The 22,746-nt window shown below is 37.0% G+C and overlaps 1 protein-coding gene across 1 annotated transcript in view; it reads right to left on the bottom strand.

Moving 5' to 3' along the window:
- The window catches only part of WDR19 (WD repeat domain 19), an 83,931-nt gene that overhangs the window by 31,331 nt on the left and 29,854 nt on the right, over positions 1 to 22,746 (bottom strand). The window contains exons 15-21 of the mRNA XM_082652988.1: positions 15,595 to 15,744; positions 11,181 to 11,328; positions 10,847 to 11,051; positions 8,050 to 8,209; positions 7,513 to 7,623; positions 3,825 to 3,934; positions 893 to 950 (exon numbers count right to left, since the gene is read on the bottom strand). Coding sequence (XP_082509114.1) covers positions 893 to 950; positions 3,825 to 3,934; positions 7,513 to 7,623; positions 8,050 to 8,209; positions 10,847 to 11,051; positions 11,181 to 11,328; positions 15,595 to 15,744 — 942 coding nt within the window. The remainder of the gene's footprint in view (positions 1 to 892; positions 951 to 3,824; positions 3,935 to 7,512; positions 7,624 to 8,049; positions 8,210 to 10,846; positions 11,052 to 11,180; positions 11,329 to 15,594; positions 15,745 to 22,746) is intronic.

Genomic DNA, 22,746 nt, shown 5'->3' on the forward strand with positions numbered 1-22,746 from the left:
TCTTAAAAAATTAAAACATTCATAATGTATTGATTTGGAAAGACCATAAAGCAAAATGCTGCTTTTCACAGAATGTATTCTCAGTTGATCTTTGCTGAATGAATGGAAGTGAATGATTTCATTTTTAGTAAAAATCCCTATTATATACATATCTGTATGCTTAGCAGAGATTCTGGATGGAAATATATAAAATTAAGGAGTGTGGATGGAGGAGAGAACGTTGGACTCTCACTTTGCAGGTTAACATACTTTGGTGATTTTTCAAATTGACTATACTGAAATTGTATTACTTCTGTAATAAAATGCTAGATATAATATAGAACAGAAAAAGATTCTCAATCTTGACATCACCTAACTTAAAAACATCCATTTTTATCGCAAAATTTAGCTTCTGGAGCTAAAATTCTGGGATCGTCTGGGATGGGAGAATGGACTGGAATGGTGGGTAAAGTACATGCTTACCAGGTTCATCATAAAAGATACAGCATAAGGAATGAAATGGCAGAACAAACTTTTATGGACTGGGAATTCACTTTCAAAGTGGTTACTGAAACTTTTTAAGAGTAAAAGGAACAGCTTTATGAAAATCAATAGCTAGCCTGTAACTGGGAAGGGATAAAAATCATACTCCCAACCTTAACATGAAGCTCATAATTAGGGTGTATGGAAAACATAGCTTTTTCAGACTGATAAAAATAGTGTCAACTTCAGTTTTTAAGAGTTCAGGGTTTTAAAATGATTTAACCATATCCTTGCAAAGCTGTTAATAAACTGAAAAAAGGCTCACCTGCTATATATGGAATAAATACAATGCAAATAAGATTATTTTTTAAAGGAAACTAACAACAAACCCAAAGATAATTATGCATATCTTATCTTTATTCAAGGTTACCTTATTATCACCTGTTATTCCTTTCTCATAATGAGCCAAAGCATTTACATAATCACCCCTGAAAAAAAAATGTGAATTTTAATACACATTCAAGTATCTTATTTACATATACAAGATTTAAAAGATCATCTGTCACTGAATTGCTTAAGCACATAAAAGGTGTGATATACATTTATACATGCATTCTTTCAAGTGCAGTCCATTATTTTGCTACTTTAAAAATAATTATTAAGCTAGATTTTGCTAAGACTGTAAGGTACTAACTTTGCAGTATGCTAGGCATTTTGGGGAAGTACATTAAATTTTATGGGTCACTTTTGCTTAATTATCTCCTTTGGGGCACTAAAGACAATCATGTGACCATAAAAAAGAATGTTTTTTCCAAACACCCAATATTTATAAGTACAATATGTATTAAGAGAATCTGGGTAGAAATGAAGGAAAACACTGGGGATGACAGTATTAAGGGCCCTGGTTCTTATTCTGATTAGAAGTATTATACATGAAATAAATAATACCACTCCCTATTCCCATGACCAATGCTAACATGGATCTGCATATCTAGAAGTCATATTTATTATCTCAATTCATTTTTATTGCTTGGAACAGAATGGACCAGTGATTTACTTAAGATCAATTTGGAGATCCATTGTCCTCTGAGAAATCACCTCCTCCATAATAAATTAATCAGCTCTGAAAATGGCATTATTTGAGCTCTACCTTATCAGCTTAGACCAGTTATTCAACCTCTCTCATCCTCACTCAGTTTCTTCATCTGTTGGTTACAAGGAATTTTCTGGAAGAGAAGCCAATTGAGAACTTTGTTTTGGACAGCCCAGGGCTTCATAGTCAGCAGTGTTCCTAAGTGCGAATTTCTAATACTTGGACCCAATTACATCAACACAGCTAGAGATGTCTCCTGATAGTTCCTCCTTCAGGAGCCTGAGGTTTTCCTTGGGCAAACCCAGTTAGGAGATGCTAAATTAAGACTTCGGAACTCTCACTTTATTTTTATGGTATTTTAGTTCACTCACTTTATTATTATTTTATTTTGGAACTCTCATGTGGATCTAGCTCATTATTCTAGTGCCAGACTGGAGAGCTAAATCCCTCCCACAGGTAACAGACTGGTCCTGCTTTGATCTAATCAATGTCTTGGATGCAGAATAAAACAGACTGATGGAACTGAGCACAGGCCTAGGGCCTTACCATCAAAATCAGCAGCTGGTGGCTACTGGGATATTGGATGATGATGAGATATACTTAGTTCATTACTATTATCACAAGGGAAAGTCTCCTGATTTTGGGGGCTGGGGTGTGTATCTAGATCAGGGTCCAGGGGTCAGCACAGAAATAGCAGTGAAAGTTTTGGGAATTGGTGGCTTCACGGTGAAGTGTTGAGCAGAAACGGTTAAAAAATATCAAAAACATCACAGGCTTTCAACTGGCTCAGCTCATCTGACTATAACGAGACAGTTTTTGAGGGTCTGCTACAAAAACTTTGATTCTCCTGAAAGAAGAGACAATGGAAGTTTTCTGGATGGTTCCAGGGCTTACTTTGGTGTTTGTCCTCTGACAGGAGATGGTGGGTCATCTCCCAATGTATTGACCCTTTTCTCTTTACTCTAAGACCCAGTCACTCTCAGGACAGACACGGAGGGCCTTGTCCGTTGTGTTATGTACTAAGATTCCTATTTGACCTTTTCAAAATATAGATTAACTGTATAAGAGGCAGAAATGTGCCAAATTTAGATCAAGGTTGACTAAGAAGAAATAAAATCTCCAAAAGTTTTTATTTGCAAAATGGAAAATTTTAAATAAGGTATCTTGGTTAGAAATGAAAGAATACTTTTGATGGAATAATTTCTACAACTATTATCTGTCAAGATTCTCAATGAATCTAAAGTCTATAGAAAACAAAGTGGAACTATATAAAAATTTTGTTTTAAATGCTAGAACCATATTTTCTTTGTTCAGAAAACAGTATTCTTCCCATTTTATAGTTTTTGAAATTGGAATGTATCCTATAATAAATGTCAAAAGAAATTGTCCAGTTGTGATGTAACTGCCATTGCACATATACCTGTGAACTTATATTTGCAAATGAATTATTCATTTTTTGTCTCTGCAGGTATCTGCATTAGTGGCATTAACCATGGCTGACGGTGAGTTTACAATTGGATCTTGAATGCCTCTAAACTTACACTTTTATGCAGCATTGAAATAAAAATGTATAGTCTGCCAATTAAGACTACTGACAGTTAAGACCATCTAGCAATTAACAGCACTAGAAAATTCTAAATCTCTCAGAATGGATTATGGCATTTTCAAAGGTAGGAAAGATCTGTGAAGCCTATTCATCATGCATCATGAAGGACTATTATTCTAGCACTACATATCCACCTGTGAAAAGTTTCTGGCTTGATTTTCAACATTAACTGTTGAATTTTTATCTATGTGCAATTCAATTTACAAAAAAAAAGTACAAATTTAAGCAAACAGAAGTTGTAGAACAAAGCCTGGTATTTTTCACTGTGCCTTGAAATCACACTGCAAATCCTCAAAGTGTTCAAAGAGGTCAAGGTCATGCACTTAGGTTAAGAAAAGCAGAGTCATCCCAATGTTTATGTGTAACTGTTGTTGGCCGAATGTGATTCAAAATAATATTTAGACTCTAAATATAGAAAAGGCTTAGACCCAAACTTAGACTTTGATGCTGAAAATGCAAGTGGATAAATACATGGATAAGACATCATTAGTTAGAATAAAACTTTTTGGATGTATAATTAATATGGCTTTTTCCACCTAAGAAGCAATTATTAAATCAATGGATTTAATTATTAAATCAATGGCCTTATAATGAACAGCTGTTTAGAATTGAAGATATTCAATAATTAGATACTGACTGAAACATATAAAGACAAGTACTTACGTGAATTCAAGCTGAATAGCATATTCTTTTGATATAAAAGGTATTTGGTCTGGGGCTAAACGCTTTGCCAGTTGTAGAGCACTGTCCCAGTGCTGTAAATCCCTTCTCATCTATTAGGAAGAGAGAGATATTAATTTCAAATAGCAAATTATTCTGCACAGTCACCATATAGTTTTTAATAAAAGTGATTACAGATACTTTTTGTTTAAAAAATGAAACTTGGTCTTTCCAAAGACAATAAATTACTATAGCGTACATTCTCAATGCAGGTGACAGAGCCTCCAAAAGGGTGAAAATTGGTTCTTGGAGACCAAAAACATCTTGGCTATTACAATGGTTTGTGGCCCTCCAAAACTCAATCCTAAACAAAATCTTATTCTCTTTAGTAGTTAATTTTTCTCCATAGGAAAAAATTAAATTGAATTAAAATTAATTCAATCAGCTAAATTAAAATTAATATTTCTTCTTAGAGGGGAGATAATAAAGAAAAAGTTGAGAAATACTTTACTATAGGAACTGATGTTATTTTCTGAGAAAATCTGAACCTATATCATGAGATGAATAGTAGCAAACATAAATAAAACGTGAACGTGTCTTTCTCTCTGGCTCCCAAGGTCTTTTATATGTGTCTGGTACATAATTCCACATATAAACTAACCATTAAAGATTAAATCATTAATTTTTTAGAGTTCATTCCTCACTTTATTCACTCTTTGTAAAGAATTAATAATGGCTAACATTTTGTAAGTGCTATTTTCTGCCAGGTACTGTTTTAGGACATTAGCCTATTTACTCTTCACAACTAGGCTTTTTGTAATGAGCTGCTCTTGTGCCCATTTTAGGGATCCAGAAACTGAGGCAAAGAGAGGGAGTTTTGCACACAAAGTCTCATTGTTAGTGTGTGGCAGGGCTGGGCAGTAGGGCTTTGCTTCCAACCTCTTTACTTAGCTAACCTATCAGTCTTCAAAGTGAGGTTAAAGGAACAACAGGGTGCAATCACCTCTTTCCATTGTGAAGCCATCACCTTAAATCCTTTATAAATCCAGCAGCACACAAGTGTCCACAGCTAATGCAGAAGAGCTGGGATGACATCGTTGCCCTCACTCAGTGCAGCCATGTTCCTACTTCAGTGCTTACCAATCCAAGTTCTGAAATTTCCCAGGGTGTCCCCAATGAGCTCAAATAATGTTGTAATATTATCTAATTTTTTCTTAAAACGAAAGTAATTTAGTTCACTTAAAATTTTAAAATGAAAATTTGCTATAGAACAATTTGAAAAGAGAAGTTGTGAAATCAACAGCAAATATGCTTCCCTCTATGTGGTTGTAGAAATGCTGGCTGGGGTGAAATAATGTGAGTGTCAGCAGCCACCATCTCTGTCTTTACAGCCCTTCAGGCACTGTTCCAAAAGACCTAATCACATAATTAAATCTTTACAACACCCTGTGGGCTAGATATTGTTATCCCTCCTTTAAATGGGATCTAGGGCACAGAGAGATGAAATAACTTGTCCAAGGTTACACAGAGCTGGGATCTGAACCCAGCCACGTCTGACTCTAAAGTCCACGTTCTTAACCACTACTCTACACAGCCACAGCTCTCTCCTTCCTTGCGTTGAACTAGGTCCTTCACTCATTTCTAATCCTTCCCCTGCAACACTCACCTCTGGGAAACTGGTGATAATACACAAGCCTTAACGCCCTCTTCATACACAAGAGAATTTCACATAATAAATAAAAGACAAATGCGCCTCAATTTTCCCATTTGGAAAATAGAGAAAATAATAGTATTATTTCACAGGACTGTTGTGAAGGTTAAATGAATTTAAAATATGTCAATGCTTAAAAAAGTGCCTGGCACATGTGAGCACTCAATAAATGGTGGCTGTTCAGAGATAAACCCATGCACCTACGGTCACCTTATCTTTGATAAAGGAGGCAAGCATATACAATGGAGAAAAGACAGCCTCTTCAATAAGTGGTGCTGGGAAAACTGGACAGCTACATGTAAAAGAATGAAATTAGAACACTCCCTAACACCATACACAAAAATAAACTCAAAATGGGTTAAAGACCTAAATGTAAGGCCAGACATGATAAAACTCTTAGAGGAAAACATAGGAAGAACACTCTTTGACATAAATCACAGCAAGATCCTTTTTGACCCACCTCCTAGAGAAATGGAAATAAAAACAAAAATAAACAAATGGGGCCTAATGAAACTTAAAAGCTTTTGCAAGCAAAGGAAAACATAAACAAGACGAAAAGACAACCCTCAGAATGGGAGAAAATATTTGCAAATGAAGCAACTGACAAAGGACTAATCTCCAAAATTTACAAGCAGCTCATGCAGCTCAATATCAAAAACAGAAACAACCCAATCCAAAAATGGGCAGAAGACCTAAATAGACATTTCTCCAAAGAAGATATAGAGATTGCCAACAAACACATGAAAGGATGCTCAACATCACTAATCATTAGAGAAATGCAAATCAAAACCACAATGAGGTATCACCTCACACCAGTCAGAATGGCCATCATCAAAAAATCTACAAACAATAAATGCTGGAGAGGGTGTGGAGAAAAGGGAACCCTCTTTCACTGTTGTGGGAATGTAAATTGATACAGCCACTATGGAGAACAGTATGGAGGTTCCTTAAAAAACTTAAAATAGAACTACCATATGACCCAGCAATCTCATTACTGGGCATACGCCCTGAGAAAACCATAATTCAAAAAAAGTCATGCACCACAATGTTCATTGCAGCTCTATTTACAATAGCCAGGACATGGAAGCAACCTAAGTGTCCATCGACAGATGAATGGATAAAGAAGATGCAGCACATATATACAATGGAATATTATTCAGCAGTAAAAATAAACGAAATTGAGTTATTTGTAGTGAGGTGGATGGACCCAGAGTCTGTCATACAGAGTGAAGTAAGTCAGAAAGAGAAAAACGAATATCGTATGCTAACACATATATATGGAATCTAAAAAAAAAAAAAGGTTCTGAAGAACCTAGGGGCAGGACAGGAATAAAGACGCAGACTAGAGAATGGACTTGAGGACACGGGGAGAGGGAAAGGTAAGCTGGCATGAAGTGAGAGAGTGGCATGCACATATATACACTACCAAATGTAAAATAGATAGCTAGTGGGAAGCAGCCGCATAGCACAGGGAGATCAGCTCGGTGCTTTGTGACCACCTAGAGGGGTGGGATAGGGAGGGTGGGAGGGAGACGCAAGAGGGAGGTGATATGGGGATATATGTATACGTATAGCTGATTCACTTTGTTATAAAGCAGAAACTAACACACCATTGTAAAGCAATTATACTCCAATAAAGATGTTAAAAGAAACAAAAAAAACAAATACTCTTAAAATAAACATATTTGTCTATAAAATAAAGAAGAAAGAAAGAAAGAAAGAAATGGTGGCTGTTTTTATTTGTGTGCGTTTTTGTAAGTTACGGAATCTGTCCTCTCTGGACACAGTCTGACTTTAAAATTATTTGGTAATATTACAATACCATGCCTTTTATGGCTCCACAGAATGCAGAATGAAAATATTTCTAAAGTTAATGAATACTCAGGAATTCTTAAAGCTGAAGTCTGAATTCCAGGAGGGGGAAGGCATGTGGTATCTGTTGCTGAGAGATTTTAACTCTACAAAAGGTGAGAGCCGTACCTCCAGGGCAGCAATGGGACAGCTGGATGCCAGGTACAGGTCCTGAGCCAGGTTGAAATCATTAGTAAACATGGCAAGATGTCCTGCCAAAAGATTGTAGTCCTCTATTCCCTACAAATAAAAGCAGTTTTAATGAGAAGAAATACAAGGGTTTTTTTTGTTTTGTTTTGGGTTTTTTTTTTTTGCGGTATGCGGGCCTCTCACTGCTGTGGCCTCTCCCGTTGCAGAGCACAGGCTCTGGACACGCAGGCTCAGCGGCCATGGCTCACAGGCCCAGCCGCTCCATGGCATATGGGATCTTCCCAGACCGGGGCACGAACCTGTGTCCCCTGCATCGGCAGGCGGACTCTCAACCACTGCGCCACCAGGGAAGCCCAATACAGGGGTTTTTTATTTAAGGACTGTACTTAGGAGGAAGTGGTAGTGGTCTATCAATTAATGTTTATGAGTTAGGTAAGATTAACTGCAGAAATTTTAAATGTTTGACTAAACACCATTTAAATGCTAATCTGATAATTCCCATAAGATGCTGTTTACCTTTATTTGTTCCAAGGACATCACCATGCCAACGTTTCCAATTGTTCGATAAACACGGATTGCAAACTCCACTTCCATGTGGTGTAGACAAGCTCTGGCCAACTCATTCCAGGCAGCATGATCATTCAGAATCTTGCACATTTCCCAAGCATCAGAAAACCTAGCAGTTGAGTACATAAGCTTAATCAGGGAGCTCTATTTGCCCCGTATTAGGCAATTTTCAGATAGTATATAATTTAATGTTATGCCCTAGATAAATTCTGCAGAAACATTTCTTAATCTTTAGTCATTTTCAAGTTATGAAAAGCTACATAAACTTTTCTTCCAGTTTTATGCAGATGTTTTTTCTTGAATTTCTTGAATTAATCTGAATCTATTCTGTATAACCACCTTCCCTCATCAACAACTAATTCTGTTTATTTATTTTTGGTTTACTTCACACACAGATGAAAATTATTTTTGTTCTCACATAATTCTAATAAAATTAGTACTCTATCCCTATAAACTGGGAACTTTAAAACAGAGGTCAGCAAACTATGGCCCACAGCTGCCTGTTTTGGAGAATAAAGTGTGAGTGGAACACAGACACTCACCCGCCCGCTCTTTACGGACTGTCTTGGCTGTGCTTGCACTGCAACAGCTGGCCTGAGTAGGTGTGACAGACCCTATGGCCCTTAACGCCTGAAATACTTACCATCTGGACCATAACAGAAAAAGCTTGCTGACTTCTGGTATAAAACTTAACCATAAATGCCAGTGAGACTTTTTGTGGAACCCCTACGTTGATGAATATGTTACGCCTCCCCCTCTATTCACTGATGCATTTTTCCATCCAACACACATTCACTGAGCACCATTATGTGCCAGGAACCAAGACGTAAGGCTCAAATGCAGATCACTGTCCTTTAGGCAGTCATACTTGGGGAAGGTGGAAGAGTCAGGTAAGAAAACAGATGACTATGACACAGTATGACAAAGGTACCGGAGTGCCTACAATATGTGAATCTTTGTGCTAAGTGCTTTGTGTAAATTCTCTCGCTGGATCACCCTAACGACCCTATCCACTATGTATTATTATTATTTCTCCTTTAGAGCTGAGGAAAGTGAGGCTTAGAGGCCTTAAAAATCCAGCCCAGGTCACACAGTGGTAAGAGATAACATGTGCTAAACCACTCTGCACACTGGATCCTGGCTCTGAGGCAACACATCGGAAAGGCCCTGACCTAGACTGTCAGTGGTCGGGGCTTCTGGGAAGGCTTCCTGGAGGAGGAGAGCGCTCCATTGTATGGTGAAGAATGAAGAGTTACTATCTACAGAGACAGGGAGGGGCAGCCCAGGATGAAAAAGCGGCTCGTGCCAAGGCAAGAAATCATGAAAAATACTGAATCCAAGCAGTCAGTGCACAGAGAGGAGTGGAGGAGTGGGGACAGATGAGGCTAGTATTAAATCATCATGAACCTAGCATGTCATGCTGAGGTCCCCGAGAAGCAGGGGTTTCTTCCTAAAGAAAACAGGAAGTCACTGGAAGATCTTCACCAGGGAAATGACAGGATCAGATTCACATCTTCCAAAGTGTGTAAAGAATAGATTAGATTGTAATGAGGCTACCATAAGAGAGAGCAGTCAGGAGTGGTTCCGCTATACACTACTCCACGTGAGGGCCTGAGTTAAGGTGGGGGAATAGCAGAGGACAAAAGGACCTGGTGTATGTGTGTGTGGGGTGTGTGTCTGTGTGTGTGTGTGAGGGTGTGTGTGTGTGTGAGGGTATGTGTGTGCGTGAGGGTGTGAGTGTGAACGTGTGTGTGAAGCTGTGTGTGTGTGAGGGTGTGTGAGGGTGTGCATGTGAGGGGGTGTGTGAGGGGTGTGTGTGTGTGAGGGTGTGTGTGTGAGGGTGTGTGTGTGAGGATGTGTGAGTACGTGTGAGGGTGTGTGTGTGAGCATGTGAGGGTGTATGTGAGAGGGTGTGTGTGAGGGTGTGTGTGTGAGCGTGTGTGTGTGAAGGTGTGTGTGAGGGTGTGTGTGTGTGAGCATGTGTGTGTGAAGGTGTGTGTGTGTGAGGGTGTTTGTGTGTGAGAGGGTGTGTGTGTGAGGGTGTGTGTGTGTGCGTGTGTGGGTGGGTGGTAGGGCATGTGTACAATGTGATTAGGGCAGCGGGGGAGGCTGGGGAAGATGATGAGGCAACTTTGAGGAACGCATGGACTCCCAACTACCTATGACTGGGAGGCAGTGGTAAACAGAGTTTTAAGTCAAGGATGCACATTTTGGAGTCAGCCTCGTATAGATGGTACTGAAACCATCTTTGAGGAGATTCACTCTGGAAGAATAATTAGAGTGAGAAGAGAAGAAAGGAGCTCAAGGGACCCTGAGGAAGAGCAACATTTAAGAGATGGTGAGAAGAATCAGAACCACAAAGAAATTCACAGTGGCCCTAAGAGGTGAGAGGAAAAAGCAGGAAAAGGAAATCTTAAGTAAGGTAAAATCAAACTTTGTTACGATGAAATTAAGTGTTGAAATAATTACGTTTATTAGAATTTCACAATAACTGTGCTATTTGGGTGATGGGAAACCTTTTAGTTCTGAAGGGCTTTTCTTGGAATAAAGCACTGATAGTGTTGTACAAAAGTACTTCCCTTAGAATTTATATACATTCTCATATCCATCATCTTATCTGAGCCTCACAATAATCCTGTGAAGTAAATGAGGTAAATACTATTACCTCTAACTATTTTAATAGAAGTTGACCTTTAAAATCACAAAAGCAAATGAGAGGCCCCACGAGAAGTATTTAAAACCATACCTCTTTAGCATTAAAGTCTGCGTCAGCATCTGCCTCAGATCATTAAGCTCCACATCTTTTAAACTGTGGAGCAAGCTGTGGGTGCTAAGGTAGATGTTGTTTATTTTTCCACTCTGTGTCTGGCAGGTCAACTCTCCGTTATATAACAGCAAAGGTTTATGACAGAAGGGAACTTTGGTGCCACCAGCCAAAACGACCTTGGATCCTATATTATAAAACAGACATCTTAATGCTGAAAGCTAATACTCAGCACACACATCAGAAAGGCATGTTTTAATTTCACTGCAATGGAAATGTATTTCTCAGTAAATGTACAAAAAAAGTGATTAAGTACCTTGTATAGTGTCCTTGTGAAAGACATAAGTGTACACCTTATCATCATCGTAGGCAATAAACACACCTTTATCCATTGGCCAGTTTTCCCAAAGAACACCTTTAATGGTTGGTGAAAAATCTGGAATCTCATAGGTAGCATCATTAACCTACAAAATAAGGATTTACAGATTTGCCCCAGGTCTGCACTTAAACCACTATCATTTGCCTTGGTAGGAAGGAGCCTGTCTACAGCCTTAGCTGGCAAAGCTTACCAACCCACATTCAACTCAGCAACATCCCAAGATAAAGGAAGAAAAGTTTCTTTTCCCGTTCCTAGAGGTCTGGTTTGAAAAAAACCTGTAGTTATATGGAAAATCAAGGATTTTATCTAAAATTTGGTGAATTTGCAGGAAAAACTACAAGTCTGGACACAAAACTTCAGGTTAAGAAAAAAAGTTGAAGTTGTTCAAGATGATGGAAATTTAAACTATGAACACATTTGTGCTTAGAAAATTTTCAATAGTACTGGGTACAGAAATGCTCCAACTAGAGAAGAAACAAATTAATTTGTATATGATTTGAGATTTAAATAAATTACACTCGGTATGTTTTATTTCAAAAACTTCTCTACAGCGCAATTCCAACAAACATAAACTATAGTTACAGTAATATAAGCTATTAAAAAAAAAATCAGTCCACATATTCCGATTCCACATATTCCTCAGGCAGATAGGCTTATATATATCCTCAATGTGAAGCTAAGAAACACCTGCCTCCTCTCTAATCTATCTTCCTCTCAAAATAAGAATGAAATATAAAATTCCTATAGATAATAATAACTAATATTATACAGCCATACAATACAGTACGGCCACTATTTAATATCCACATGTGGCTCTTAAGCACTGAAATGTGTCTAGTCCAAATTGGGATGTGGGTAAGTGTAAACTACCCACCAGATCTCAAGGAGTTAGTATGAAAAAAAGAGTGTAAACATCTCATTAATAATTTTTATGTTGATTACATACTGAAATGATAATATTGGGTTAAATTAAAAATCTTATTAAAATTAATTTCACCTGTTTTAAAAAATGTGACTAGTAGAAAATTTAAAATTATGTATGTAGTTCAAATTACATTTCTATTGGATAGTGTTGCTTACCAAGAAGTGTACTTATATTTAATTATACTTATTGTACTTATATTTACTTAATTTACCTTATAAATTACTTTTTGTAAATTATACTTACTGAATTTAATATATAGAATTACTTTAAGATATGTAAGTATATATATAATTTAATAGTTTATAATTTAATATATTGAATTCTAATCTCTTACTCTATAAGACAGATTCTATTATGCCCATTTTGCAGATGAAGAAACAGACACACAGAAATCTGCCCAAAGTCACACAGCTAATATGCTGAAGGGTCAGGATTTGAACCAGGCAGTCTGGCTCCACAGTCTATGCTTCTAGCCACTATGTCATACTGACTCTCAGTTTGTAAGGATGAGCACACCAGTGCTAGATGGTAGAAATGTTTTAAAGGGGGTAACCATTTGTTAAATGCTTACTATGTGGCAGATGCTGTACTGAAAGCTTTATGTGCATTATCCCATTTAATTTTTATACAATCTACAAAGTAGGTACTGGAACCATTTTCATTTTATAGATGCGGAAACTGGGAATCCAATCAAAGTGAGAGCCCTGGAGGAAGCTGGCCTAGTCTCACACCACTGATACCATGTGCTGACTGTGTGACCTTGGACAAGTGACTTACCTTTTCTATGCCTTAATTTCTCCACCTGTAAAATGGTAAGATAGGAGTATTGATCTCTGGGGCTGCTTTAAGGATTACAAGAAATCCCTGATATATGTACAGCATACTCAGCATGGAAATATTAGTTGTCATTATTACTAATCTCAAATCCAGGTTTGTCTGCCCATGCACTAAACTACTATACTCTACTGCCTCTGTTTATGAACTTCCTACAGTATATCACAAGTCAGCCTTTATGGGTATATAGGGAGTGATGGGGCGCAAGGTTTTCATTAGGGCACATGTAAGAAAAAAGCCATCTCTCCCAACTCTAATGTATGACAGGAGTCACTTCCTTGCCATCCACACAGTGAGGGAAAAGAGGTTGAATAAATGTACACATGAAGAGAAATTGCGAGTATATATGGGAATTTTAAAGAGGAATAGTTGTGGTTTGAATTATTATATACTTTCATATATGTACATCACAGAAGCAATGTTTTTCTCACTTTGAAGTTGGATGAAAAAGTAAGCTGCAATAGTAGCACACTATGACAGGGTGAGTGTTAAAAAAAAAACAAACAAAAACAGCACAGCACTCTGGTCAAGAGTCCAAGGGCCTTAGCATAGCTTCCTCTTGTGTCTGAGGTGTGGGGAGGCTCTGCACCACAAGCTCTCCTTTCCCTTCCCTGCCAGGCTGGCCTTACTCCTAGGCAAGACTGGGTATTATTTAAAAGAGGGACTGCGGGCTTCCCTGGTGGCGCAGTGGTTGGGATTCCGCCTGCCGACCCAGGGGATGCGGGTTCGTGCCCCGGTCTGGGAAGATCCCATATGCCGCGGAGCGGCTGGGCCCGAGAGCCATGGCCGCTGAGCCTGCGCGTCTGGATGACTGTGCTCTGCAACTGGAGAGGCCACAACAGTGAAAGGCCCGCATACCGCAAAAAAAATAAAAATAAAAAAAAAAATAAAAGAGGGACTGCTCCTGTGGGTACCACACGCCCCTCGGATATCTTATCCAACAACCTAAAACTCTAACCTACCAGTGAGACCCTAACTTGGAAAGAAGTTCACACCCAACCCCATGTTGGGTTAGGGAGGGGCTATGCCCTCGTGGAGTCATTCTTTTGTGCGGATTTGTTTCACCAGGGTTTTTGTTTTTAACTTAGCTGAGTTTCAGGTTAGACTTGGAAAAGGGATTGGGGATGAGCAGCAACAGGTGACAAAATTCTGGAATGTGAGGGTTTTAAATTGTGATAAAGAGGTAAAGAGGGCAGAGCTTTAACTAACCCCTGCTAAATAGCTACCTTATGCCTGATAATATGTTTGGAAAAATCAGCTCATTGAAACCTCATCCCAACCCCAGGAAGGAGGTCACATTAGCCTCTTTGACAGAAATTATCAAGGAAAGGAGAACTGTAAAAGGAGAAAGAAAAAAGCATCAACTTGTTCGGGACAGGTCTTACCCCTGGCCCTTCTCCGAGCCGTCAGACCCCACTTCTCACTCTCAGTCCTGTCAGATGCCCCGCTGCACCCTGCTACCCTCTTGTGCACCCTGTCTAAACAGCAGACTCCACCTGGGGTGAACCCACATAGGAAGCAAGGCAGCTTAACTCCGTATACCCTGTTCCAGAAAGGAAATCTCTACAGATTGAATTTCCTTATTAAGTAGAGGGAACGCAAGGTCATCTTTTTATTTAGGTCATTTTTCCTCATTTGTTTTGTGATTGAGAAATGGGTTGAATAAGAACTAGAATATTAGGAATTTGGCATAAATAATTCAGACACACATGGAAACCTGTTACATTTGTCAAAGAAAGAAAAGAGAAAGAAAAAAATGAAGGGAAGATAAAGAAAGGAAGGGAGGAGAGGAAGAGAGAGACAGAAATGGAAGGAAGAAAGTCTTTATATCTAGGAGAGTGTATTGTGAGGGGAGAGTTGTCTTCATTGAATCATGTCTTCGCTGTGGTGAAGCACAGATGCCTAGGGAACAGTTATTAAGGGTGGGTCCAAGAGCAGCTGTAGGCTGTGTGAACTGTGACCAGCAACATACAAATCATTAACTGGATATCAAAAATAAATGAAAAATTCAAGTATAGTAGATAATGTAAAAACACAACATCTCCTTTATCTAAATCTATTCTCAAAAAAGTTAAGGATGTTTAAAAGTAAGAGTAAGTCTAAAAATGGGTTCATCTGTTTTCAATCACCTAATACAAAAATACCTTTCCTTTATGTTCAGGATCTTTAAGGGAAGAGGGAAATCAACTGAGGACAAAAAGGTGGACAAAAAGGACAGAGAACAGTCCCTGCCCTCTGAAGCTACTGCATTTCTAGAGAGAAAACTCATGTACCTGAAGATGCGCTGTAATACTGTGCAGTAAATAAGGTTAAAAATGGTGCAGAATATAACAACTATTCTTTCCACTAAAAAATCTCTCTGAAGATCTTTAACACTGAAAAATGGCAAAATAATGGAAAAACTTTTCTTGATGTAAATAGTCATGAAAACGGATCACAAACATGATATCACAAACATGATAACAAAGTACTACAATCCTTGGCAAGGTTTAAGAGAAAATGATCTTATATATGGAATATATTTTAAAACCACTTTTTTCTCATATGTTGCATTTTTTAAAGACAAGCATTTGAAAACTTTTCTTGACTTACTGGACAGTAGACATATCCATCGCTTTTTTCATCAATGAAAACTAATCTGGTCCCATTTGGGTCGGGAAAAATCTTTTTCACACTGACAGGATGTCGATAATCATTAACAAATTGCCAATCTTCAATGTAGAAATACTGAATGACACCAGTCTAAAAAAATACAGTCATAGAAATAAAAGGTTGTCAAGAAGATACAGACTTTCAGCATTTATGTTAAACATATTTCTTAACTTAAAGAAAAAAAATGTCGTATTTTTGATCAAGGAAGAATTTAAGAATAATATTTACTATATGAGCCAAGTACAGACCCAAGAAAATAAGTAAAATGAAAACGCACATGTGATTAAACAGTCTATTAATTCTAACATTCTTAGTGATATTAAAGCTTAATTGATTTTTCAGATTTTCCACTTGCAAGAAATACCCTTATTGTTTAAGAGTGACTTTCAAGTCATGTTACTTTAAATATTTTTGCTATTAATTAATAGATAAATTAGAAAATTAAGTTTAAAATAAAAAATAAACCAAAACCCACCAGATACAATCAATTGTAGTTCTATATGTTAGCAAAGAACATGTAGACATCAAAATTTAAAAATATATCATTTACAATCACTCAAAAAAATTAAATACTTAGGTGTAAATTCAACAAAGCATGCATAGGATTTGTGCGTTGAAAACTAAAAAACACTAATGAAAGAATTAAAGAACATTTGAATAAATGGAGAGGTGTACTGTATTCATGGACTGGTGTCATAGTAAACATGTTACTTCTCCTGAACTTATATATAAGTTTAATATAATTCCAACAAAAATCTCAACAAGATTTTTTTGTAGACGCAGACAAGATTATTCTAAAATTTATATGGACCGGCAAAGGAACTACAATAGCTAAAACAGTTTTGAAAAAATATAGTGGGAAAATTAGTATATTAAATTTCAAGACTTTTTTTTATAGCTACAGCCATCAAGGTTCTGTAGTATTGGTGGAGGGAAAGACACATAGATCACTGGAATACACCAGAAAAGCCATATTATTTGTTACCAGGGATTAAGGATGAGGTGGGGGCAGGAGGAAAGTGGATGTGGAGATAAAACAGCAACATGAAGGATCCTTGTAGTGACAGAATTGTTCTGTATCTTGACTATTAATGTCAATACCCTGGTTGTGATATGCAATGTAATATTACCATTGGGGGAAACTAGGAAAAGGGTTTATTAAGATCTCTCTGTATTGTTTCTTACAACTTCATGTGAATCTATGATGATCTCAAAATAAAAAGTTTAATTGAAATAAAAACACATAATAATATCTTAGATTTCTATTCAGGCCAAGATGGAATAACAGACGTGATTTAACTTTCCCACCCAAAATGACCAAAAATAACAGACAAAATACATGAAAAAACAGTTTTTAAGATATTGGAATAAGGCAACAAAGGACAGTGATCTCTGAGTGATGGGAAACAAACAAGGTAAGTCCTGTGAATGCTCCAGCTTTCGCCTTGAGAGAGTTTTCAAGCCATGGCAAAGGGAGGGAAAATGCAGGTGGAGCGTGATTCCCTGAGGTGAGGAGATAGAGCTGAGAACCCAGTGGGGGCAGGGAAGGAGGCGGCTAGACTTTGTAGGGTATAGTACCAGAGAGGAGAAAGCTGCACTGAGAGAGAAACTTGGAGATCTTCAGAGGGTCTACCTTGAGTCTTCAGCAGAGAACTAATCACTGCATAAATATGAGAAAACTGCTGAAGCCAGGAAAAAGAACCATCCAAAAGGATGAGCGTGAACAGTGACTGGCACTCACACAGGACTGGGAAGAGTGACTGTTCCCAATAGCCAGATTGGAAAACATAATTCATGGGATATTGTTAGAGTATTCAGGAAGATCTCGCCTCAAAAGTGGGAAGTAATCAGCTCTAGACTAAGCAGTGTTTCACATCTACCTAACAAATCACAAAATCAGACTCAAAAGGGTCAAACTGTTTCCAAGCAAATTAACTGCATCCCAGAACAGAGCTGAAGAGTATTTTTAGGAATACAAAAACATCCAGCACCCCAAAAGGTAAAAGTACCATGAGTGCAAAGAAGTAGGAAAACATAACCCATATTAAGGAGAATAACTGATCAATCAAAACTGACCCGGATATTAGAATTAGCAGACAATGTAACTACAACAGTTAATATCACTGCATGGCATATGTTTAAAAAGGTAACCGGAGACATGGAAGATACAAAAACAGACTCTAATATATCTTCTGCAGGTGAGCTACCATGTCTGAAATGAAAAATATGATGGATGAAACTACTGGCAGATTAAACATGACAGAAAAAAAGGCTAGTGACCTTGAAATACAGCAGTAGAAATTATCCAAAATGAAACTGAGAAAAAAGAATAAAAAAATTTAAAGAGCATCAACTGCGGAATAATTTAAAGTGGTTTAATATATGTATAATTGGAGTTTCTGAAATTGGAATGCAAACAGAGGGAGAAAAAAATATTTGAAGAAATAATGGTTGAAAATATTCCAAATTTTATTAAAACTATAAACCCTTGGATTCAACAACCTCAAGCACAAGAAATATGAAGAAACTTACATCAAGACAGATCACAATCAACTTGCTCAAAACCAGTGATAAAGTATTAAAAGAAGCCAGAGGAAAAAGACAGCTTACACACAGAGGAACAAAGATAAAGATGACCGATTTCTCATTAGAAATAATGCAGGCCAGAAGACAGAGGAGCAACATCTTTAAAGTACTGAAAGAAAAAACTGTCAACCTACAATTCTATATCTAGCAAAAATAGTTTTCAAAAATGCAGGTGAAATAAAGATGTTTTCAGACACGAAAGCAAAAGAATTCATCACCAGCAGACCAGCACTACAAACAGTGATAAAGGAAGTCCTTTAGTGGAAGGAAAATGATACCAGCTGGAACTATGGATCCACATAATAGAATGAAGGGCACCAAAAATGGTAACTATATGGAGAAATATATAAGATATTTTTAATTATGTAAATCTCTTAATTGTTTAAACAAAATTAATATCAGTGTATTATGGGGTTTATGACACCTGCAAAAGTAAAATGTATGACAGCAACAGCAGAGGTAGGAGGGGACACATAATATTCTAATAAATGAACTTATACTATTCTCTATACCTTACAAGGTATAATGTCACTTGAAGGTAGCCTGTGATAAATTAAGGATGTATACTACAAAACCTAAAACAACCACTAAAATAAGAGTTGTAGCTAATAAGGTCAATGAATGAGATAAAATTGAATAGTAAAAAATACACAATCCAAAAGAAGGCAAAAGAAGAGGAAAAAGGCAACAAAGAAGAGATGGGACAAATAGAAAACAAATAGCGAGATGGTAGATCGAACCTAAACACAGAGATAATCTCATTAAATTCAAAAGTCTAAACAACATAATTGGACTTCCCTGGTGGCGCAGTGGTTAAGGATCCACCTGCCAATGCAGGGGACATGGGTTCAAGCCCTGGTCCAGGAAGATCCCACATGCCGTGGTGCAACTAAGCCCATGTGCCACAACTACTGAGCCTGAGTTCTAGGGCCCGTGAGCTACAACTACTGAGCCCATGTGCAACAAATACTGAAGCCCGCACACCTAGAGCCCATGCTCTGCAACAAGAGAAGCCACCGCAATGAGGAGCCCGTGCACTGCAACGAAGAATAGCCCCCACTCGCTGCAGCTAGAGAAAGCCCACGTGCAGCAAAGACCCAACACAGCCAAAAATAAATAAATAAATAAATTTATAAAAAAATAAACACTGTAATTAAAAGGCAGAGTTTGTCAAATTGTGAGAATTAATATGGTGCCTACAAGAAAAATATTTTACATATAAAGACACAAATGGTTAAAAATAAAAGAATGGAAAAATATATACCAGGGTAACATTCTAAAAAACTAGAATGGCTATATTAATATCAGGCAAAATCAATTCCAGAGCAAAGACTATTGCCAGGGATAAAAAGGGTCATTTCAAAATGATAAAGGGGCTAATTTATGAAGAGAACATAACCATCCTAAATGGTTATGTACCTAATAACAGAGCTTCAATACACACAAAAAAATTGACAGAACTGCAAAGAGAAATAGACAAATCCACAATTGTAATCTGAGTTTTCAATACCATTTTCTCAATAATTGACAGAACAAGTATATATAAAGTTGCAGAAGTCTTGAACATCATCAACCACCTTGATCTGACATTCTAGAACAGTATATCCTTTCCAAATACACAGGAACATTTACCAAGATAGATCACACTCTGTACCATAAATTAAGTCCCACAAATTTAAAAGGATTCAAGTCATACAAAGTATGTTCACTGACCATAACAGAACTAAATCAGAAACCAATAACAGAAAGATCTCTGTAAAATCTCGATTGTTAGAAAACTAAACACCGGACTTCTAAATAACCCATGAATCAGAGCAGAAATTAAAAGAGAAATTGTAAAATATTTTGAACTGAATAAAAATAAAACACAACATATCAGAATTTGCGGGATGTTGCTAAGATAGTACTTAGGGGAAAATGTCTAGCACTAAGGGAGTATATTAGAAAAGAATTGTCTCAACTCAATGAACTCAGCTTCCATCTTAAGAAACTAGAAAAAGAACAAATTAAAGCCAAAATAAGCAGGAGAAAGGAAATAAAGATCAGAGCAGAAATCAATGAAACAGAAAACAACAGAGAAAAATCAATGAAACAAAAAAGTTGTATTCTCCTAAAAGATTGATAAAACAAAACTGATAAACCTCCAGGCACACCAATCAGGAAAAATGACACAAATTACCCAAATCAGGAAAGAAACAGGTGATATTACTACAGATTCTACAAATATTTAAAAGGATAATAAGGAATATTATGAATAATTTTATGCCTATACATTTGATAATTTAGATAAATGGACAAATTCCTTGAGAAACACAAACTACCAAAGCTCACTCATGGAAAAAACAGATAACCCAAATATTTTTATATTGATTATAGGAATTAAATTTATAGTTTAAAACCTTCCCATAAAAAAACTCCAGGCCTAGAAGGCTTCGTAGGAAAACAGCTCCACCATGGCACCTGGCTACTTTGCAATGCCACAGAGTCAAGGCTCAACTGTAGTCTGACCCATGTATTGGCAGAATCCTCTGTTATCTTACAAGGAACATGGTGAGATGGGCACTCTTGTGAAAATCTGTCACTGAGTCATTTCTCATCCACCTCTCTGTCTTGTGGGAGACTTCCATGAGGAATTTCTCAGCTGCTTCCCTGGTTCCAATGATGTCCAATTCATCTTGGATTGTCCAATTCATCTTCCTTAGTGTATAGCTACAGAGTATAAACTGCTTAGTTGTAGCAGAGTTGAGTCCTCCACCACAGAGTACATAGAAGAGCATCTGACCTCTTCGGTTTGGTATTATTCTGTGGCACTAAGGATGTGGGGAGCTCTAATAACATGATCTTGCCTTTGCTGTATACATCTATTGGGACTGCTTCCTCCTTACCAGCTGAATCTATGGAAGTGCAGCAAGCCAACCTAGCAGGTACTACTCAACTACTGCTAGGAATTGCTTGATCACCCAGTAGGCTTCACTGGCACATTCTTTCAAACATTTAAGCAAAAAACAAACAAAAAACAAAACAAAACACTAATTCTAATCAACCCTTCCAGAAAATTGAAGATGACTAACTCATTCTATGATCATTACCCTGAAACTAAAATCAGACAAAGGCATCATAGGAAAAGAAAACAGCAGACCAATGTCCCTCATGTACGTAGATATAAAGATTTGAAATAAAACTTTAGTAAATGAATTCAACAATGTATAAAAAGAAGAATACATCATGATCAAGCGGGGGTTATCCCAGGAATGCTGGGTTGGCTTAACACTAGAAAATTAATTAATATAATCCACAAATTATAAACAAACTAAAAAAGAAAACCCATGTGATCATTTCGATAGATGGAGAAAAAGCATTTGATAAAATCCAACATCCACAGAAATTCTTAGTAAACTAGGAATAGAAGAAAACTTCTTCAACCTGATAACAGGAATCTGTAAAAGACCTACAGCTAACATCATACTTAATGGTCAAGAACAAGATGAAGACATCTACTCTCATTGCTTCTATCCAACAATATATTGGAATAGAAGGCAGACTGAAAAGGAAGAAGTAAAACTATCTTTATTAGCAGATGACATGATCATCTATATAGAAAATCCAATGGAATCTACCAAAAAAACGCTACTAGAATTAGTGAGTTTAGTTAGGTTTCAGGATACAAGATGAATATACAAAAGTCAGTTGCATGTCTATCTGCTAAAAATGAATAATCAGAAATCGAAATAAAAAAGCAATACCATGTATAGGAGTACCCAAAATACGAAATACTTAGGTATAAATCTGAAACAAGATGTGAAAGACCTGTACACAGAAAACTCCAAAACACTGCTAAGAGAAATTAAAGAAAATCTAAATAAATGAAGATATATATCTTGTTCCTTGGTGGGAAGACTCAATATTGTTACGATGGCAATTGATCTGTAAGTTCAACAATGATCCCAATAAAAATACCAGCAGGCTTTTTGTAAAACTGGACAAACTTATTGTAAAATTTAACTGGGAATACAAAAAACTGAGAATAGCCAAAACAACTTTGAAAAGGAAACACAGAAGTTAGAGGGCTAACACCACCTGATTTCAAGACTTATTATAAAGCTACAGTAATCAAAACAGTGTGATACTGATGTAAAGACAGATAAACAGATCAAAAGAATAAACAGAGAGTCCAGAAAAAGATCTGTGCATTTATGGACAATTGATTTTTGACAAAAGTACAAAATCGACTCAACAAAGTACAAACACAGTATAGTTTCGAAGAATAATAGTGTTTTCAACAAATGTTGCTGGAACAACCGAATAGCTATATGCAGGGAAAAAACCCCACAATACTTTGATCCATATCTCACAGCATAAACAAAAATTAACTCAAAATGGATCACAGACCTCAATGTAAAACATAAAAGTTGAAAGCTTCTAGAAGAAAACATACGAGAAAAACTTTGTGACCTTGGGTTAGGCAAAAATTTCTTTGATATGACACCCAAAGCAAAACCTATAAAA

This window comes from Grampus griseus, assembly GCF_964374135.1.
Source record: "Grampus griseus genome assembly, chromosome: 4".
NCBI classification, from domain to species: domain Eukaryota; kingdom Metazoa; phylum Chordata; class Mammalia; order Artiodactyla; family Delphinidae; genus Grampus; species Grampus griseus.